The sequence below is a fragment of the Botryllus schlosseri genome, chromosome 2 (assembly GCF_051294905.1).
Source record: "Botryllus schlosseri isolate E-star chromosome 2, Bs_hap1, whole genome shotgun sequence".
In the NCBI taxonomy this organism is placed as follows: domain Eukaryota; kingdom Metazoa; phylum Chordata; class Ascidiacea; order Stolidobranchia; family Styelidae; genus Botryllus; species Botryllus schlosseri.
The window spans coordinates 26,058,013-26,076,086 of record NC_137237.1 but is presented as its reverse complement, the minus strand read 5'-3'; the positions used below and the strand labels follow the sequence as shown (position 1 = coordinate 26,076,086).

Genomic DNA, 18,074 nt, shown 5'->3' with positions numbered 1-18,074 from the left:
ATGCGTGATGTAACTACTGGAATTCTTCACAGGTCCAGATTTCGGTAAAACAAATATTTTTCAGTAAGAATTTATCAGTTTCTAATTCAAATATTTTTTTTTCAGGCCGAACTACCTAATAAGGACAGACAGTTCCAACCATAAATGAAGATAAGTAGTACAATTCTAACATTATGTGGGAAAACACCTAATTTACATACATGAGGTCAGAATTTGGTAAAAATCAAGTTTTTAGAGTAAAAAATCTCAAAATTGGGATTTTTAGGTCAAAGTCTTCCCCTTTTTAGGTATAAAAAAATCGCCCCAGTCATAACTAAACGGAAAATGGACGCGGTTTCAAGAGCACCTGTTCGGAATAATGACCTAGTTTTAATCAATTACCGTATATATGTCCTTTTTCTTGAATCCGTAAATATTGGGAGGCGAAAATTTGTGTCGATCTTGATAACGGGGCGATTATTTCAAAAAGGTTGGGAACCACTGGTTTAACCGGAAAATCAATTGCTCGTTTCATTTCATGGCCATGCAGAAAAGGCGGATTAAAGCACTGTGGTGTTAGTCGAACTCGTACCCATTCGTATACGCCCCCAATCCGATATAGATTGTGATAGCTATCGCGAATTACGAATCACTTCTATAGCTATCTCCGTTGATGGTTGCAAGTGAAATGAGTATTAACCAGCACACGATTAGGAGCAAAGTTATCGTTGCTAGGATGATTTGCTATTTTTTTGACGCTTATCTGTTATATTTTCGGAATCTTATTGAGCGCGCGCTATAAAACATTTTCAAACTGGATCGCGGGTGATTGTTACTTTACTGATTTGCACATTTCATTATTCTATTCTTGAGAAACATTCCTACACTGGAGTGATCGTTGCATGTTTTACAGATCTTTGTTTTAAAAGTCGAGCTGTCATCTCGGCGTAGTTATTTATTACCTACCTACTCTGATCATGCAGAAGAGGTATATCTATCCACTTATTGTACTGTGGCTACGGGGAATTACGCTATCAGAATGTAAGTATATTTCCGAAAGTCGGGAAATGTGATGTGAAAAGTTTATGGTACGTCTTTCTGTGGACTTGCAGGTGCCACTGTATCTACCTGCCTGAGTAAGTAAATGCAGTGATCACTTCGTGGGGATACAATCCGGTCACAAACTATCTGTTATGGTTGCATCATTACATGTGAATTGCGTGGCGTGGATGACAACATCCGAAAGTTAAATTTGAGTGGCCTACAGCAGTGCTCTTCAACATTTTTCGTCTTGGTATACCCTTTTACCGTTTACTCGAAACTCGTGCACCGCTGACCACATAAGACACTGATTTCGTATACCAAACTTGATCCAGTGGTGTTTGACATTTTTGCTACTCACGGCCGTAATTCGATTACATATATAGAATGCGACCGCATTCCGGCTTGGAGTCGTCATGGCACATCTGGACATCATATTATACTCGTGTTAAATTGGCTACTCGGAATTTAGCACGGCGGGGGGCCCATGTGATGTTCTGTACCATCACTAATACATTGCGTATAAAGTTTATTTTAACTGTAACAGCAGAGTACTCATGCAGGCTTACTATATATTCACTAAAACCGTGAATATCTATGCTAGGAAAAGTCATGTGGATTCCTATTCTATAGTCACGCAGAGCGCGAAAAAGTTTCCGCCCGGAAAATTAATGTAGTCGATAATATTGGTTGTTTCGTATCTTACTGTTAAATATTTATCCATTCGTAGTCCACGCTACCAGATTAACATGCAGAGCTTATGAAGGGGTGTATTCGAATATTTTGGTCACAAAATTAATGATGATGCATCTTCCTATTTTTTAATCACTTTCTTGCATGTCATTTTTTACCTCCCATCAGGATTGTGGGCATAGTAGAAATATGTAATGGAATCGCTCAAACGTACCAGAAAAAACTTAATTCGTGAGACGCACACGATTGAGACTTGGGATTTCTTTATGAGGTGCATCATTTTTCTCTGCGGTTTCCATTCGCACCCTGGGCTCAGATTACACTATTATATTAAATTGAATAGTATATTCATATTGAAATGAACCCGAATATTTCGGCTGACACTCGTCAGGGGTAATCGTCAGCAACTAGTAGAGAATTGGAAAGAACATTGTATATCAACAATCTTATCACAAAATATGACGTCACCAGCATGAAATCTCGAATGAGAGAGCGTTCAATGTACTATCTTTAAGTGGTACACGAACTCCTTTTGTCGACAGAGTTTGGGTTTGTGTAATTTGATAAATGTCGACTCCAAGGCACACAAATGTAAGTGTGAACGGCCCCTCCCAACGACGCGAAATATGTCGTCTCGATAATTAGTCGCACAAATCGGATTATCTAGCAGATGTTTGCCGATGGCAGAATTAATGGCCTTTGATCGGTCAGCATCAAGTTTAAGCGAATGAGTTAAGGGTGAGCTTTTCACCGAGCGTGATACACGTGTTCTGATAAATCTGGGGTTATGCTGGTTTATGCGTTCCTGCAGACGCTTTGACGTTCTTCCCACGTAATTATATTAAAAATGAAAGATCCAAGTCACCCTTAATCGCGACATGCGTGAATAAAATATTCTAGTTTAATTAAAATCATTCAAAGATTTTAAAACCAATTCGTTACCGATACTTCAAATCGCATGTTGACGGCCGCCAACACACGCTGAATTAATTGCATGTGTAGAGAGCTGCATAATTATGGTTTTACCGCTGCATGCGAGCGTACATCTGCAGGTTGGCCACCTCGGGACTGTTAAAATAAGGATGATCAAGGCCGTAACTTATTTGAAATGCTAAATACTAATCTGGGTTCGAGGTTACCGGACCACCATCTATATCACAGTGATTCTCAAATCCAACCCCTGAGATCCCTGGCTAGTGGCTACACCCCTGCACTTATCTACACTACACATCACTTATGTACACTAAACTACACACTACACATCTGGTCAACATGTTTTGCAGCATAAACTTGCCTATTTATTGTAACAGCTAATATTTGCTCCAATTTAATACGGATCTGGTACACCCCAATACACTTCATTTTGGTACACCCTAGGGAAGGGGTGGCCAACCTTTTGCTATTCACGGCCGCATCCACGGCATAGTCGTAATGAACTAACTGGGCGCCAAATATACCCATGTTAAACTGTCCATTGCTATTTCGGGTGAGCTCCGGACTAATTTACTTATTCAGATCGGCTTACTATACGCACCGAAATTGCCAGTGGTCATGATTTGAATAGTATGTATGGGACTCGTTATGGTCACGCGAAGCGCGAAAATTTTTCTGATTGACCAATGTATTTCGTCAGAAGTAATACTAGTTCCACATATTCCTAGCAAGCATTTATCGTTCCTCAGCCCATGTGATCAGCTCACCGAGTTGATGGAGGGGGTGTTTTCAAAAATGTAGGGCACGTTATAAATTATGATGGATGTTCCGGTGGGCCAATTGTTGTTAGTCACTTTGTTGCATGTTGTTATTTCTTGACCACCCATCAAGATTGTCAGTATATAGTGGAACGATATTGGAATCGCCCAAACGCACCAGAAACAAATTTCTTCCATGAGTACCACACGATTCCAAGTTGGCATTTCTATATGAGGCGTATCAATTTCCTCTGCTGTTCACATCTGTACTGTGGGGCTGAGATTAGAAAGGGCGCTACTACATTGAAATCGAAAATGAAGTCACTTTGAATCGCGCGCAGCGGGCGAAAAAAATTGCAATGTTATTTAAAATCTCTCAAATATTCTGGAGTCAATTCGTTAATTTAATTTTCATGTCGACGGTCGCCAACACATGCGAATTGAATTACGTGTTCACGGCCGCACAAATTCCCTTCCACGGCCGCAAGTTGGCCACCCCTGCCCTAGGGTGTACGATACACCCGGTTGGAGAGCCCTGGCCTACAGTACTATAATAACCTTACGTACCCACGATCACGATCAAGCATTATTCCACAAACAGCGGATATCGTAGTACGGGAAACTTTCAAGAGACAAAGTCAATGATATATACTTGGTAGACTAACTCCATTCCCGGTTATCTAACTTTTATGTTAAAATTAATTGTACATTGGGACTCGGTACCCTCTTGTGAAAAAGAAAAGTTTGTTGACCTGAAGTCAATGCTGAATCACCAAATGATGAAATTTATTTTAGCTTCGAAATATTTTTGTTGTTTCAAAATAAGCTATTCTTCTGTGCCCGATACCATTAGTCCTCACTTGCTGAAACGGCTTTGCCGATGGCAACAGCATTTAGTTTAATGTTATGAATGGGCAAAATGCGTTGACGTGAAATAGCCCAGACACTGCCAAAACCGAGACGCCTAAAAAATAAGGTAACTATGGGAACTATGCCCGTAGGGCCCTAGCCCATGATAGGGAGAGAGAACACAGCACTGTACCGAGGTAAAGTTTTAAAACCGTGGTTGTTTGTTTGTTATTGGGTATTCATGGTGTTTGTCGACTACTATGGTCATATTCACCAGGCCGATATTCTTCTCATTTTCCGTAACTGCCGACTTATAGCACGGCCCACCTCTAGGCTTTTGTAAGACACCGCTGACGCGGATGAGGTGGCGAGGAGGAGCCTAGGTAAACCTCCAACACTTAGGTATCGGAAGTCGGAAGTCCGTGGTTGTTGCTGTTTATTCTGTCTCGATGTCGCAATCTTGCGACCCGTGGCCTCTACGAAATTTGAAAAACGACGCGAGTCCCGTTTTGAGTAGGCGACCCCTGAACTAGAGGCCCTGTACCTAACGATATAGCGTACCTAAGATGTTGGTATACTATGTCACCAATGACATCGTCGCACGCGATAATCCTTCTAATCTAAGTGCGAGGCACTGTATGCGCATTTCGACATAGCACTGCGTGGGAAATATGTTTATGCTTGTTACAGGTAGATGTATAGACGAAGCAGGACCCGATATAGCCTCTTTATGTGATGTGGACGGCAATTACAACATAGAGCGGTGCGAGTTCTCCAGAGGACAATGCTTCTGTGTCGACAGGATAACCGGTGTTGAGATCAGCGGAACAGCTACTGATATTGGGAATGACCGCGTAGATTGTAGTGCTGTCCAGTTAAGCATCAGTCCACCGTTCGCAACGAAAACGTCTGAATTAATAGAGACGACAGTAACGACGACCACAACAACACAACCAACGGCATCATTGGCTGCAAAACCAGTGGACGAGCCCGCGGAGGAAACAATGGGCACGCCTCAAAGCGAAGGTTAGCTTGTGTGGTTTCAATTGTAATTGTGTTAGCTGACAATTCTAGTATGAACGTAGCTGTGTATACTCTAGTTTCAAACCAAGACGGATAGCGATGTGGCCGCATAGTGAGTGTGAACAGATAGATATGTCTCTCATGACAAGGGACATAACGTTGTTATAATAGCCATCCCTCTGTCGTAAGTGCGAAATTGGAATGGGCCTGGTCCACAGCTGCGCCGCGACACGCACGTTAAAATACATGGGGAATGGGCACGGACAGCATGAACAAAACCAAATTCTAACTGCGCCTCAATTTCATATTTTTACCATCTAAGGCAGTGGTTCTCAAGCGGCTGCCCACGCAAACTTTCCTGTCGGTCCGACAGATACATCGAAATCTGAATTTTATAATAATGAAATGTCACATGCATCTTAACAACAGAAATATGCAGCAATGTGACGTAGCATAGAGCTCATTGCCTGTTTAGACTTTATGAGATAATATTTACTATGCCTCAGCAAAGATCCAAAACACGTTCGTCCCACTTTAGTGATTTTTACACCCCATGTATGGCATGCAAGGCCTAAACAGGTTTAGTATATGTCTGCTAAGGTCAGGATATACCGAGTTACAGCATACTACGTGGGGACAGGCTTTAAAAGTGACACTAGTGATTCGTTCAGACCATCATATTGAGTTCACTATATTTATATAAAATAAAGTGAAATAATCATATGCTTCGTGCTTTCCCTGTGGGTTGGAATAATCAATACCATACGGTTAGACCCGGGTCCACATATTCAACTCGAATTTTTCCCCGAAATAAATTAAACTTTATGGTGGTGATTTAAAACTCGATTTTACCTCGTTTAAATTGATAATTAATATTGAAACATTTGCTGCATTTATGACCTATTACTGTCTGATTTTTTTATTATCTTTGCGGTAAAACATCATTACCGCGTAGCATACATCAGTGTTTCTCAAGCTTTTTTTCCGGTCACGTACCACGTCTACTGCACCGCCTACCACCTAGATCCCAAAATGCCTTATTTTAGTCACATGTACCAATAATCGGCGTTGTTACTGCACCATCACACCAATGCATAGTATGAAAAGCGGATTCAATTTGCTAGATACAATTGTTTCCTGTATACAAGATTGTATATGCGGGGTAGGCCTAACACATTATTCATAGCACATTGCACAATATGTCCATTGTCCATTGCCCAGGCTCAATTGGGCGATCTCGGCCATTTAATGACCGCATGCCGCAAGGTGGTCGCATTAAAACAGTTTTCTTACAAACCACGCATAATAAACTGAATTGAACTGAACTTAACTAGACACACAGCAGCAAACATTCTCATCCGTATTCGGTTGCGATGAATCCATACTTGTATTCTAGATTACACTTTCGTTTCGACATAGTTGAAATTTATCGACCTTGATGTATTGATGCATTAATATGCTAACCAGATAGCTGGAAAAAATATCTTCCTTACTGCATTACTATGTTAGCACATAGCCAGTATCACCTGATGCTCTGTTCTCTTCAATGTGAATACGGTGTGGCGCAACGATACCATCGTGAAATTGCTGCACAACTGTAGTAATTGTGCTTCGTGTGTATTTATATTGGTTTTCTGCAAAGGACAGCAAATTGTATACTTAATACAATTAAAAATCGCCGATGTGCTCACGTACCACCTGAAAAGCTCTCGCGACACCACTGGTGGCACGCGTATCACAGTTTGAGAACTACTAGCCTACATGACGTTAGTTTCAAATCGATCATAAAGGTATTATCGCAATAAACATAATTCATACTTCGTTACTTATTTTGTTATTTAAAAGCTATCCATGAAATATAATTATTCCAACTGGACATATACAAAGAGAGGCGAGAAATAAGAATCTTCGATAAGGGATCGAAAACATATAACATATAACCCATTGGTGTTGCAGCTGTGAATCATACCACTACGCTATCTTGTCATAGCATACGCCATAGAAGGAATCATTAAGCGATCCTCATATGAGAGTTCTTCCCGGCCGATATAACATCACTGAAATGTTTAGGTTCTTTTATACGGAATTTGAAAATGAAAAAATCATGCAGCCCGCACATTGTTTTGTGTAATTCATGTGACCCGCAATACTCAAATGCTTAAATGGTTCCCACTCCTGAAGTAGACGCAGGGAATTCCTGCGCGGTCTTATGTGGTTGTCGTTCAACTGTTCAGTATATTGGTTTTATCTGGTAATCTGTGACCATAATCGATATACTTCCCTGGTTAGGAGGTTATTTACTGGTTACGCTATTTAAATTACCAGTAAATAGTACTGAACGAAGAACATGACGTTGGCGGCTAAATGGGGCAAATGATTTGTCATTGATATCCTGATATATTACGTATACATCCCTACCCTCAGTGGTGGATCATTCATGTCTTGACAGGAGGTAACTACCTCCGAATAACACGATGTCATTATGGCATTCATTATTCAATACTTTTCAAAACATCATAACTGACATTAACTGACTGGATCGTAACTATGGGGTTGCATTTAAAACAAATGCTGCATTAAAGCACTTTGCCTAAAACATGTTTTAAATAGTGTGTTTTTTTTAATGCATTTAGAAAAAATTGTTTAAAAAATCTGTGGCAATTGCTTGATATTTATAGGGCTCATAAGTTTTCAAGTCTTCGTCTATCAATCAGTATCGAGCATGAAGATTCCCGTGTCGCATCTGCGTTGCTGGAAACATGTGTTCATATTATATCATAATCATATGGAAAAAGGCGCGCAAGCCACAATTCCGCACATGAACATCCTGCAACGGTCTTTGAATGAGTCATAGTAGCTATCACAAACACTATTACCTCCTGAGAGCGCGACATGAAATGGTATCAAATAGTTGTGGTTCATGCTTTGTATACGATATTGGGAGATATTCGCGATAATGCATTTTGCCGGCATAGTTATGACGACGCTCACGGATATACCAAATATATACACTACACCATAATACGACGCATCGCACAATAGGATTGTAATCATCATTTGAAGGCCCATTTGGACTGTAAAAAATGTCATTTACAGATCACTGATGCTTTCAATAATTATTGTCGAATGCGTAAATGAATTATGCTGTGAGACAGGGATGTGCTAGAATCTATGGTAATATTAAACCGCTGACTGTATTCCGATCTGAAGAAGCATACAAAAGTTTCACTGGACCAGACCCTTATTTGAGAACCAAAGAGACTGTACATTTCGGTACTGAAGTGAGCAGCAGAAATATTCCACATTTGAAGAGATAATACCGTGAGAGATCAAACATGTTTCTATGTCAACGTTAAGCCAGCCAGTCACAGATTAGATGACTCAGATTTTCACAAGATTAATATCTGCATCCACTTAGTGCAATAAACAAGGAATCCTTTCCTGATTAGATATATCGGACAATGCCAGAACGGTTAGATAAGGCTGCGTTGGATGTGACAGATAATGGATAATCAAATCCAATACGATCGAAAATTTCTCTCCTCGCTTCATACCGTATAGCAGGGGCGGGCAACATACGGCCCGCGAAGAGATTTTGTCCGGCCCGCGGACTGTTTTTCGTCTTACATCATAAAGTGGCCCGCGGCCCATGTCCGACGAGATTCCCTACTACTTGCTTACTAGGTCCAATTTTAGTGACTGTATGTTATTATATACATGTATGCGCACTGCGCAGCGTGCGAGAGTGGAGATTACGCGTAAGTTCGTCGAAGACAGAAGACTTATATTATCGGCATTTACGATGTACTTAACCCGAATGTCGTTTGTGGTGATCATTAGGGCTCTTCAAAAATGACTTTTTTCTCAAATCGTACTGGCTACTTGATAAAATTGTTAGGTTACCTAATTTAAGCCTACACACAAAATTTGGTTCAATTCCAGCCAGTAACCGCTTTGCTGCTACGGGGGAAGTAAGTTTCTATTTATTATATAAAAATGAATAATAATTTTTTTTTTAATTTTCTGTTCACCCCATGAAAGTGTTAGGCTGTCTATAGAAACGATGCTCACCAAATTTGGTTCAATTCCAATCAGTGAAAGCGGAGTTATTGCCGTCGAAAAATTTGGATTTGAATAAAATAGTATTTACGGTGAGCACAACTATAATAAATAAACAAAGAATCGGTCACCGTAAATACTATTTTATTCAAATCCAAATTTTTCGACGGCAATAACTCCGCTTCCACTGGTTGGAATTGAACCAAATTTGGTGAGCATCGTTTCTATAGACAGCCTAACACTTTCATGGGGTGAACAAAAAATTTTCAAATTTTTATTATTTATTTTTATATAATAAATAGAAACTTTCTTCTCCTGTAGCAAAGCGGTTACTGGCTGGAATTGAACCAGATTTTGTGTGTAGGCTTAAAATAGGTAATCTAACAATTTTATCAAGTAGCCAGTATGATTTGAGAAAAAAGTCATTTCTGAAGAGCCCTAGTGATCATGGTGTTTGTCGACTGCAATGGTCATTTACACCAGGCTGATATTTCTTATTTTTGATTCCGTAACTGCCTGCCGACATGTAGCACGGCACACTTCTAGGCTTTTCTAAGGCACCGCTTATGCCAGTGGTTGCCAACTCAAAATGGGTCGCGGGCCACTATTCAAATTTCGTATAGGACGCAGGCCGCATGAATTCAATATCGAGATTAATTAGGACACACAGTTGAACGCGACGCTATCTCGTCACCTACTCAACCCTAGTGAATTGATATCTTTGTAAATTTGGGGTACGGGATTTATCGAACGTCTTGAAATCTTAATTAAGGATTGCACCGTGTGTTGATTGATCACAGAGAACCAGACATGGTGGCGCCTGTATGACAACGCTATTCTCAAATCCACATTGTCTTCGTCATTATCAGCGAGAAATGGCTGTGATGTGACATTGCTGTCGTTAAAAGACGTTCATTAAATACGATTTATTCCTTGTATTATGTGGATAAATGGGCAAATATTGTATCGATTCAGCAATCCGGCCCGCCAAGTACTTAATTTTCCTGTATCCGGCCCGCGGACTGCGAAAGTTACACGCTCTTGCCGTATAGGTAGCACATATATGAATAGTATACAGCTTCATCACTTCATTAATATGGTCGCGATGGCTGCCAAATGTTGTTGCGACTCTTCTGCGCGATGTGCGACGTAAGGTCTAACTCCCGATGACTAACTTTTTAAATCGTATCCGCCATCTAATGGTTCTGCGCCACGACTCGTGGCTGTAGGCTGGAGCCATTTGATTTCATCATTGTGCAAACGTACACATTTTTTCAGTATAGTGTGCACAAATTGGAGGCTATGTTTGAAGTCCGATTTATGTAGCGATTTATGACAATTGGAAATGATAAAACCCTTACTGAATCGATGACTGTTTGGCTGACGAAGATGAAACGTCAGATTGTCTCTCTAGCTGAAGATAGTTGCGATTTCCAGCAGAAATCTATTATAAATGAACTTATGCTCAGCATGAGTCATAATATATGATAATGAAGCGCAAATATATTGGCGTTTCCATGAAAATGAGTTTTAAAAATCTTTTTCTCGCCTTGTCTTGGGCGTGGATTCTATATATGGACACAATAACATTGGTCTCAATCATTCAATCTATTTTCAGATATGGAGATAACGTTTGACGAAAATGATATCTGCTACAAGCAAAATAAGGCGACGTACGATCACTGGAATGAAAAAATGAAGTAAGCCGTAGATATGCATCCTTAAATATAGCTCCGGGCGGTTGTTAGAACAATTTTATGAATTCATGACAGTCATGTATATGTACGCCCAATAAAACGAATCTAAGTCACTAAAAATTCACCATCTATATGAACCTGCTTGAATCAAGTCACTACATTCGAGTCACGCAAGTGCAAAAAATTAGACAAGTCGCGTCATCTCAGATTTTCCGATTTGGAGTCAATTTTAATTCTCCAAATATTTAAGTTACTATCGTGTGGTTTATTGTTCGGATATGGATGTACCTGCTCTTATGCATATCGACTATATATACCGTAAAACTTTTAAAACTTTGTATCATGCCATTTTCAAATGGGTCACGGGTTGTTTATGTAAATCGATAACAATACTTCTGATAATAGGGTATACTCCATATTAGGGAGAGCAGACGTTTATGGATTCTAAGTTTTCAGTTACACTATATGCCTTCCTAAACCTTGATAAAGTTGAACCTCGTTGAATTTTCTGACAATTGCGTGAACGTATTAGTAGTACGTGTCGGAAACAAATGCCGAATCTGGGGGATGCCCTATGTTGCGATTTTTCTCAACCCTATATAGATATTAGAAATACTAGCGTTTGTGTAGCTGATATGATATAAAGTGCTTTAAAACTTTGCTATCATAAATAAGTTGAGCTCAGGACTTGCATGTCGCACACCGTCTCGTAAATCTTCAAATTTCACATGTCACCATGCGGTCACAGAATACAACATGTAATAGAAAATACTGCAAACTTACCACCACATCACATACGGAATATATAAATTGAAAGTTTATTAAAAGTGGGAATTGGGAATTAATTAGTTTTTTGAAATCAGGAAGTCTTTTATGATGATCTCGCACTGTGTGCGAGAAACGGCTCGCTCGTCGGTTATGTGTGCAGCATAATGGCTAGTTCGTATTTAGCAACCGATTACATATCCACGGAGGTTAGTAATCTATATTTATCTCTCTAATTTACTAAAGAACATTGTACTAGGATGTTCAGTTCATGTACAGTAGTGTTTACCAGAGTTGTTAAGGATATCATATTGAGACCATCGGTGTTGTTGGACACGCGTGAACTGTGGTGGTCACGTGAGGATATTGTGTTCAATATGAGCCACATTTGCGTATACATTTTTGTAGATATTACTGTGAACTGAGATTTCTCTTTCAACTAACACCCGTCTACAGAAAAAATAGCATCCCAGACTTTTGCTCATTGCAACTCATCATTATTTAACACGTCCGCGCTGGTTCATTTTTGATGTTTGTGGTTTTGTCTGTGGTCTGCAGAGGGGGTCAAAGTAGTCAAGAAATCTACTCAAGTACAAGTAGAAGTAGCGACGAAAAAATCTACTCAAGTACGAGTAGAACTACTTCTTTCATAAGCAACCTAAAACTGCTTGAAGTAGAAGTAGAATTGACTGACTTTAAATCTACTCAAGTAAGTAAGTAGTTGTGAAAACGATCGTAATTCAGTCGCATGGACAGTCAGAAGCTGCAAATGGGGCTATGCGCAAGGTGTAGAGGGCTTGATTCATATTGATGCATAAGCAGTCGTCCACATCATGGGATGTAAATGATAGTATTGATGTGGAAATGCGATACTTATCCTTTGTTTACTCGAACACCCCGTTTTAGATAATATCATGGCATGGTGCCCTCCCCCATATTCTAAGGCCCCTACTTCAGTCGAAGAGCAATACGGAGAAGTTGTGTCGGATACGGCTTTAACAATTTGCGCAATTAGTATACGTTAATGAGAAATGTGGCAGATCGTAAAAATGCCACATAGCAGTGGTCGGGAACCTATGGCTCGCGAGCCATATATGGCTCTTTTGGGTATAAGATATGGCTCTTTGCCAAATATTCATTATTGTACTGAATTGATTAATATTGCAGCGACTTGTTGGTAAATTTTCATCACGGCCAGAATAATTATTCTCGTGGCAGTATAAACATGTCTTTGAGAGGTTAAGACAATGCCGTCTTCAGGTTTAGGGGCTCGGCCCCTCTCTTTTCAATATCATCAAATTTAAGTTGATGTCACGCCGGCGGCCAATATCACTGACGAATTCTATGTACCCGACTCGAAATCTTGAATTGTGCGACATACGTTGATTAATCGAAGAGCATAGCAGACGTTGCGACGCCCATTTCGAAACGCAGTTTTCAAACAGACATTGTCTTCTTTATATACGGCGCGAAATGAACTGTTGTGGATGTTACATTCACAATTACAAACTCGAATTACAAACAACGCCATAGCTGATTTGTAAGTATAGCTCTGTGTAGTAACGACGATAAAATGTATGCGTGTAGCGCAACGTTATGTTACCGCCGAATACTGTGAGAATTGAGAAGTCGATAAGTATTTAGATTTTCGCAATCAGTGTGATAGTCACATTCGATTAATCAGTTATAATAAATTCTAAGCGACTTACGATGAATTGCGTTATCAATGGTGAGGCTTGGCCGGTCCGTGCCTTACCTCTCGTTTCGAGTTTTATTTTCGAACAGTAAATACCAGTTTTTACAGAGAAAATATGGCGCACGCGAGGAATCCCATGTAGCGAGTTTGAATTAGTGCTACCATGACGTCACGAATTTTCAATTGTGACGTAATAGTTGAATAAAATGTATGGCTCTTTGAGAGTTGAGACGGAAGAAATAGGGCCAATGTGGCGGCTCTTCGGGCAAAAAAGTTCCCGACCACTGCCATATAGTGTATAGCTTTATTTTCGAAAAATGTATGGCACTACTACACTTTCTTTTATACTTCAACATGTATGTTCTCCAGACAAATGAACTGAAACTATAATTAGAGCTCAACGTATAATACTCGTAATTGAAAGAAAAATACAAATACTATTTCTAAAATGCGGAAAATATATTTCATGTCTCTTGTCCAGAAAGTTTCAACGGTGGTCTGCTAAAACAGGTTTAACGTCAAAAAATTCAAAGTCCGCTTTTCCAGATTAGGACACGTCATGGGCTGCTAGGTATAATAGGAAATTGCTTGATTGCTAATCGGTAGTTTCAAACGTTATGGGGGGCCATACTTACTGTGATGAAATATTTGATATAGGCGACAATGCGATGTGAACGGAACCACGCAACCCGGTTTCTAAATTATATTCAGTGATGCTTTAGTTAGAACATATTTGTTACTCCATATGTACTGTGCGCGAAGCGCAACGTAAATTCTGGGTATTACGTGACTTTTATGAAAATTAAATGTTGGTACTACGTGAAAACGGCCCCGAAATTTCTTAGGCTACCTTTCTTATTGGAGGATTAAACTACTTCTACTTGACAAACTGATAATAGCGAAAAGTAAGTAAGTAGTTCAGAAAATATTACGAAGTAGAAGTAGAAGTAGGTAAAAAGGATATACTTGAGTAAGTACCAGAAATAGAGGAAAACTACTTGAGTACTTCGAAAAAGTAAAAGTACTTCGTTACTGACCCCCTCTGGTGGTCTGATATTGGTCTGTTGGGCAACTCATGATTACTTAATTTCTTAGAAAATACGAAGAGCAAGTCCAACGGTGGCAGAGGAGCATGGAAGAGTACGAACAGTATATTAAATCACTAGAGGAGTCGCAAGAGAGTTAGAAGATAATACGACAAGCGGGCCGAAATGCAGGGAACGGCACAAACTTTTCCGGCCATCTGATGCGCGCCGACAGAAAGATGTCGTGACTTTCATTTTTGTATCAGTCAACATGTTGTGCTTTTTGTTTCCCTAAACTTTTAATTCAATTTATCGCAAAATACCCAGGGAAACGGTCAATCCGCATTACATAAGATTCGCATTGTGCCTCTGACTACTCCGCTGACTATTTTCAAAAATATTGGTGCTCCGTTCTTACTACAAGCAACAATTAGCAACCTTTCACTGCTTTGGCTATCTGTGAACTACACCAGTTAAAGATGGTTAGCATTGGATATTGCAATCTGACAGACTTCTTAATAGGTCACGTGCTGTGCATGTGATCTATGTTTACTCAGCTACTATTTACAGTGGTATAACAAGCTGCTTATGTCCAAAAACCCCTTTGTAGATGTGATTGTATGCCGGTCTTCAGCAAACACACCAATCTCAAGTAGAATAGCTCATGGCTACGCTTCTCAAGTTGAAGACTGTAAGGAATATATCAACGAAGGACACAGTACAATGCTCGTTATGTTTGATATTAACATCGAATGCAGAAACACGAATGGTAGCACTGTGCTACAAAATTTCCGATATCAGCGACCAATTATATGTGCCAAGAACAAAATAGTTCCTGCGCCGTTGACGTAACACATCCATAGAGAAATTACGTACGATGGGCGTCAAATCTCTATATATATGTTGCACTTTCGACCGTTTGTTTTCCGTTTCTTTTATTGTAGTCGATTATTTTGTGCGAGTGCAAATATATAATAGTTAATTATCCTCGCTTGAAATAGAGCAATGGATCGCTAGCACTGATGATATGTATCTTTTTGAGAATTCTTATCGAGTCTGGCACTGAATAAAGTTGCTATATAGTATCTGTTTACATATATATATATATCCTTTGCCATGTGAATTTTGTACGTATCATATGCGAAGGAATCAAATGTAATAGGGGTCAATATTAGGGATGGTGCAAACCCCTAAAACGTTCTGTTTCGTGTGAACGAGAACGTGAACACAAGCCTATGACGTCACTCCACGACGTCATATTGTTAATTATGACCCTACATTTCACAGAAGTACTATATTATTGTACACATTGGTCGGGAACCTATGGCTTGCGAGCCATATATGACTCTTTTGGGTATAAGACATGGCTCTTTGACAAATTTCCAATTTTGCAGTTAGTTTATCAATATTGCAGCATCATGTTGGTAAATTTTCTTAACGGCCACATTAATTATTTTCGTGGCAGCATTAGCATGTCTTTGATTGGTCAAGACACTGGCGTATCCAGGGTTAGGGGCTCGGAACCCCTTTTCCAAATCCTCAAATTCAAGTTGCTTTCGCGCCAGTGACGAATATCTCTCACGAATTTGATGTACCCGGTATCACGCGCAGCTAAATCTTGGATTGTACCATACGTTGATTGATCAAAAAGAATAGCAGACATGGTGACGCGCAATCGGACGGATTCGGTTTTTATGATCCAATACGCATATAGATTCCGTAGATAGATTCCGCGCGACTGATAGTTTATATACATTAAATATCGATGCATTCCCAGTATATCAATTTCGTTGATGTGAACAATTGGGTAGTTGACTAAGCACAATTTGTTGACTTTCTGCATGGCCTAGGCCTAGGCCTGGGGTGGCCAACCTTTTCCGCCCAAGGGCCTCATGCAATAGACCAGGGGCGGGCAACTTCTCCAGTCGGCGGGCCGGATATAGGAAAATACAGTACTTGGCGGGCCGGATTGCTGTATCGATATACATCATTATTCGCCAATCACATGTACAAGGAATAAATCGTATTCAATGAATGTATTTTAACGACAGCAATGTCACGTCAAAGTTATTTCTCGCCGATAATGAGGAAGACAATGTGTATTTGAGAATATAGCATTGCCATACAGCAGTGGTCGGGAACCTATGGCTCGCGAGCCAAACATGGCTCTTTTGGTGATAAGATATGGCTCATTGCCAAATATTTTTGTACTGAATTGGTCAATGTTGCAGCGACTTGTTAGTAAATTTTCATCACGATCAAAATAATTATTCCCGTGGCAGTATAAACATGTCTTCGAGAGGTAAAGGCAACGTCGTCCTCTGGTTAAGGGGCTCGAACTCCTTTCAAAATCCTCAAATTTACGTCACTGTCGCGCTGTCGACCAATATCACCCGCGAATTCAATGTAGCCTACCCGACTCAAAATCTTGGATTGCTCGTTACAGTGGTTGATCAAAGAGAACAGCAGACATGGCGACACCAATATGACAACACAGTTTTAAAATACACTTTGTCTTCCTGATCTACGGCGCGAAATGAACTGCCGTGGACGTGACATTCCCAATTACAAACTCAATTTACAAACAACGCCATAGCTATCTACTTTCTTGGTTGGCAATGAAGGCGTGTAGCGCAACGTTATATGTTACGGCTAAATACTTTGAGAATTGAGAAGTCGATCAGTGTTTGAATATTCGGAATCAGTGCCACAGTTACATTGGATTAATATCAGTTATAATAAATTCTAAGCTATTTACGATGAATTGCGTGCGTTATCAATGGTGAGGCTTGGCCCGTCTGTGCCTTTACCTCTCGTTTCGCGCTTTATTTCCGATCAATAAAATGCAAATTGTGGGAATTTGGGAGAAAAATGTTCCAAATCTAGTCATTCATGAACAATGAACATCAATAGAAAATACCAATACTAATTGAAGAGCTTCGTGGAGGTACAGAACTTCAATATACAATTAAATAGTATATTCATATTGAAATGAACCCGAATATTTTCGGCTGACACTCGTCAGGGGTAATCGTCAGCAACTAGTAGAGAATTGGAAAGAACATTGTATATCAACAATCGTATCACAAAATATGACGTCACCAGCAAGAAATTTCGAATGAGAGAGCGTTCAATGTACTATTTTTAGGTGATACACGAACTCCTTTTGTTGACAGAGTTTTGGTTGGTGTATTTTGATAAAAGTTGATTCCAAGGCACAATTCCATTTGTGTGCCTTGGAATCAACTTTTATCAAAATACACCAACCAAAACTCTGTCAACAAAAGGAGTTCGTGTATCACCTAAAAATAGTACATTGAACGCTCTCTCATTCGAAATTTCTTGCTGGTGACGTCATATTTTGTGATACGATTGTTGATATACAATGTTCTTTCCAATTCTCTACTAGTTGCTGACGATTACCCCTGACGAGTGTCAGCCGAAAATATTCGGGTTCATTTCAATATGAATATACTATTTAATTGAATACTAATTGAAGGTTTCAAAATCTTCGTTAACAGCTTAGATTGGGTAGGCCTATTTATAGATTGCCGTA

General features: G+C 39.8%; 1 protein-coding gene across 1 annotated transcript; it reads left to right on the top strand.

The window, feature by feature from the left end:
• The first annotated feature begins 859 nt into the window (after window positions 1–859).
• Window positions 860–15,615, top strand: LOC145457381 (uncharacterized). Its single transcript, XM_080335587.1, has 4 exons — window positions 860–1,020; window positions 4,944–5,279; window positions 10,954–11,035; window positions 14,589–15,615. Exons 1-4 carry the CDS (start codon window positions 957–959, stop codon window positions 14,677–14,679), a joined length of 573 nt encoding a protein of 190 aa, XP_080191713.1. The 5' UTR covers window positions 860–956; the 3' UTR covers window positions 14,680–15,615.
• Window positions 15,616–18,074: the final 2,459 nt, after the last annotated feature.

Bases quoted from the DNA above. Each gene is read 5' to 3' on its own strand.
- LOC145457381 (XM_080335587.1), top strand. From the start codon at position 957: ATGCAGAAGAGGTATATCTATCCACTTATTGTACTGTGGCTACGGGGA. The intron at 1,021-4,943 runs GTAAGTATATTT...TGCTTGTTACAG, and splicing joins GGGAATTACGCTATCAGAAT to GTAGATGTATAGACGAAGCA. The intron at 5,280-10,953 runs GTTAGCTTGTGT...ATCTATTTTCAG, and splicing joins GGGCACGCCTCAAAGCGAAG to ATATGGAGATAACGTTTGAC.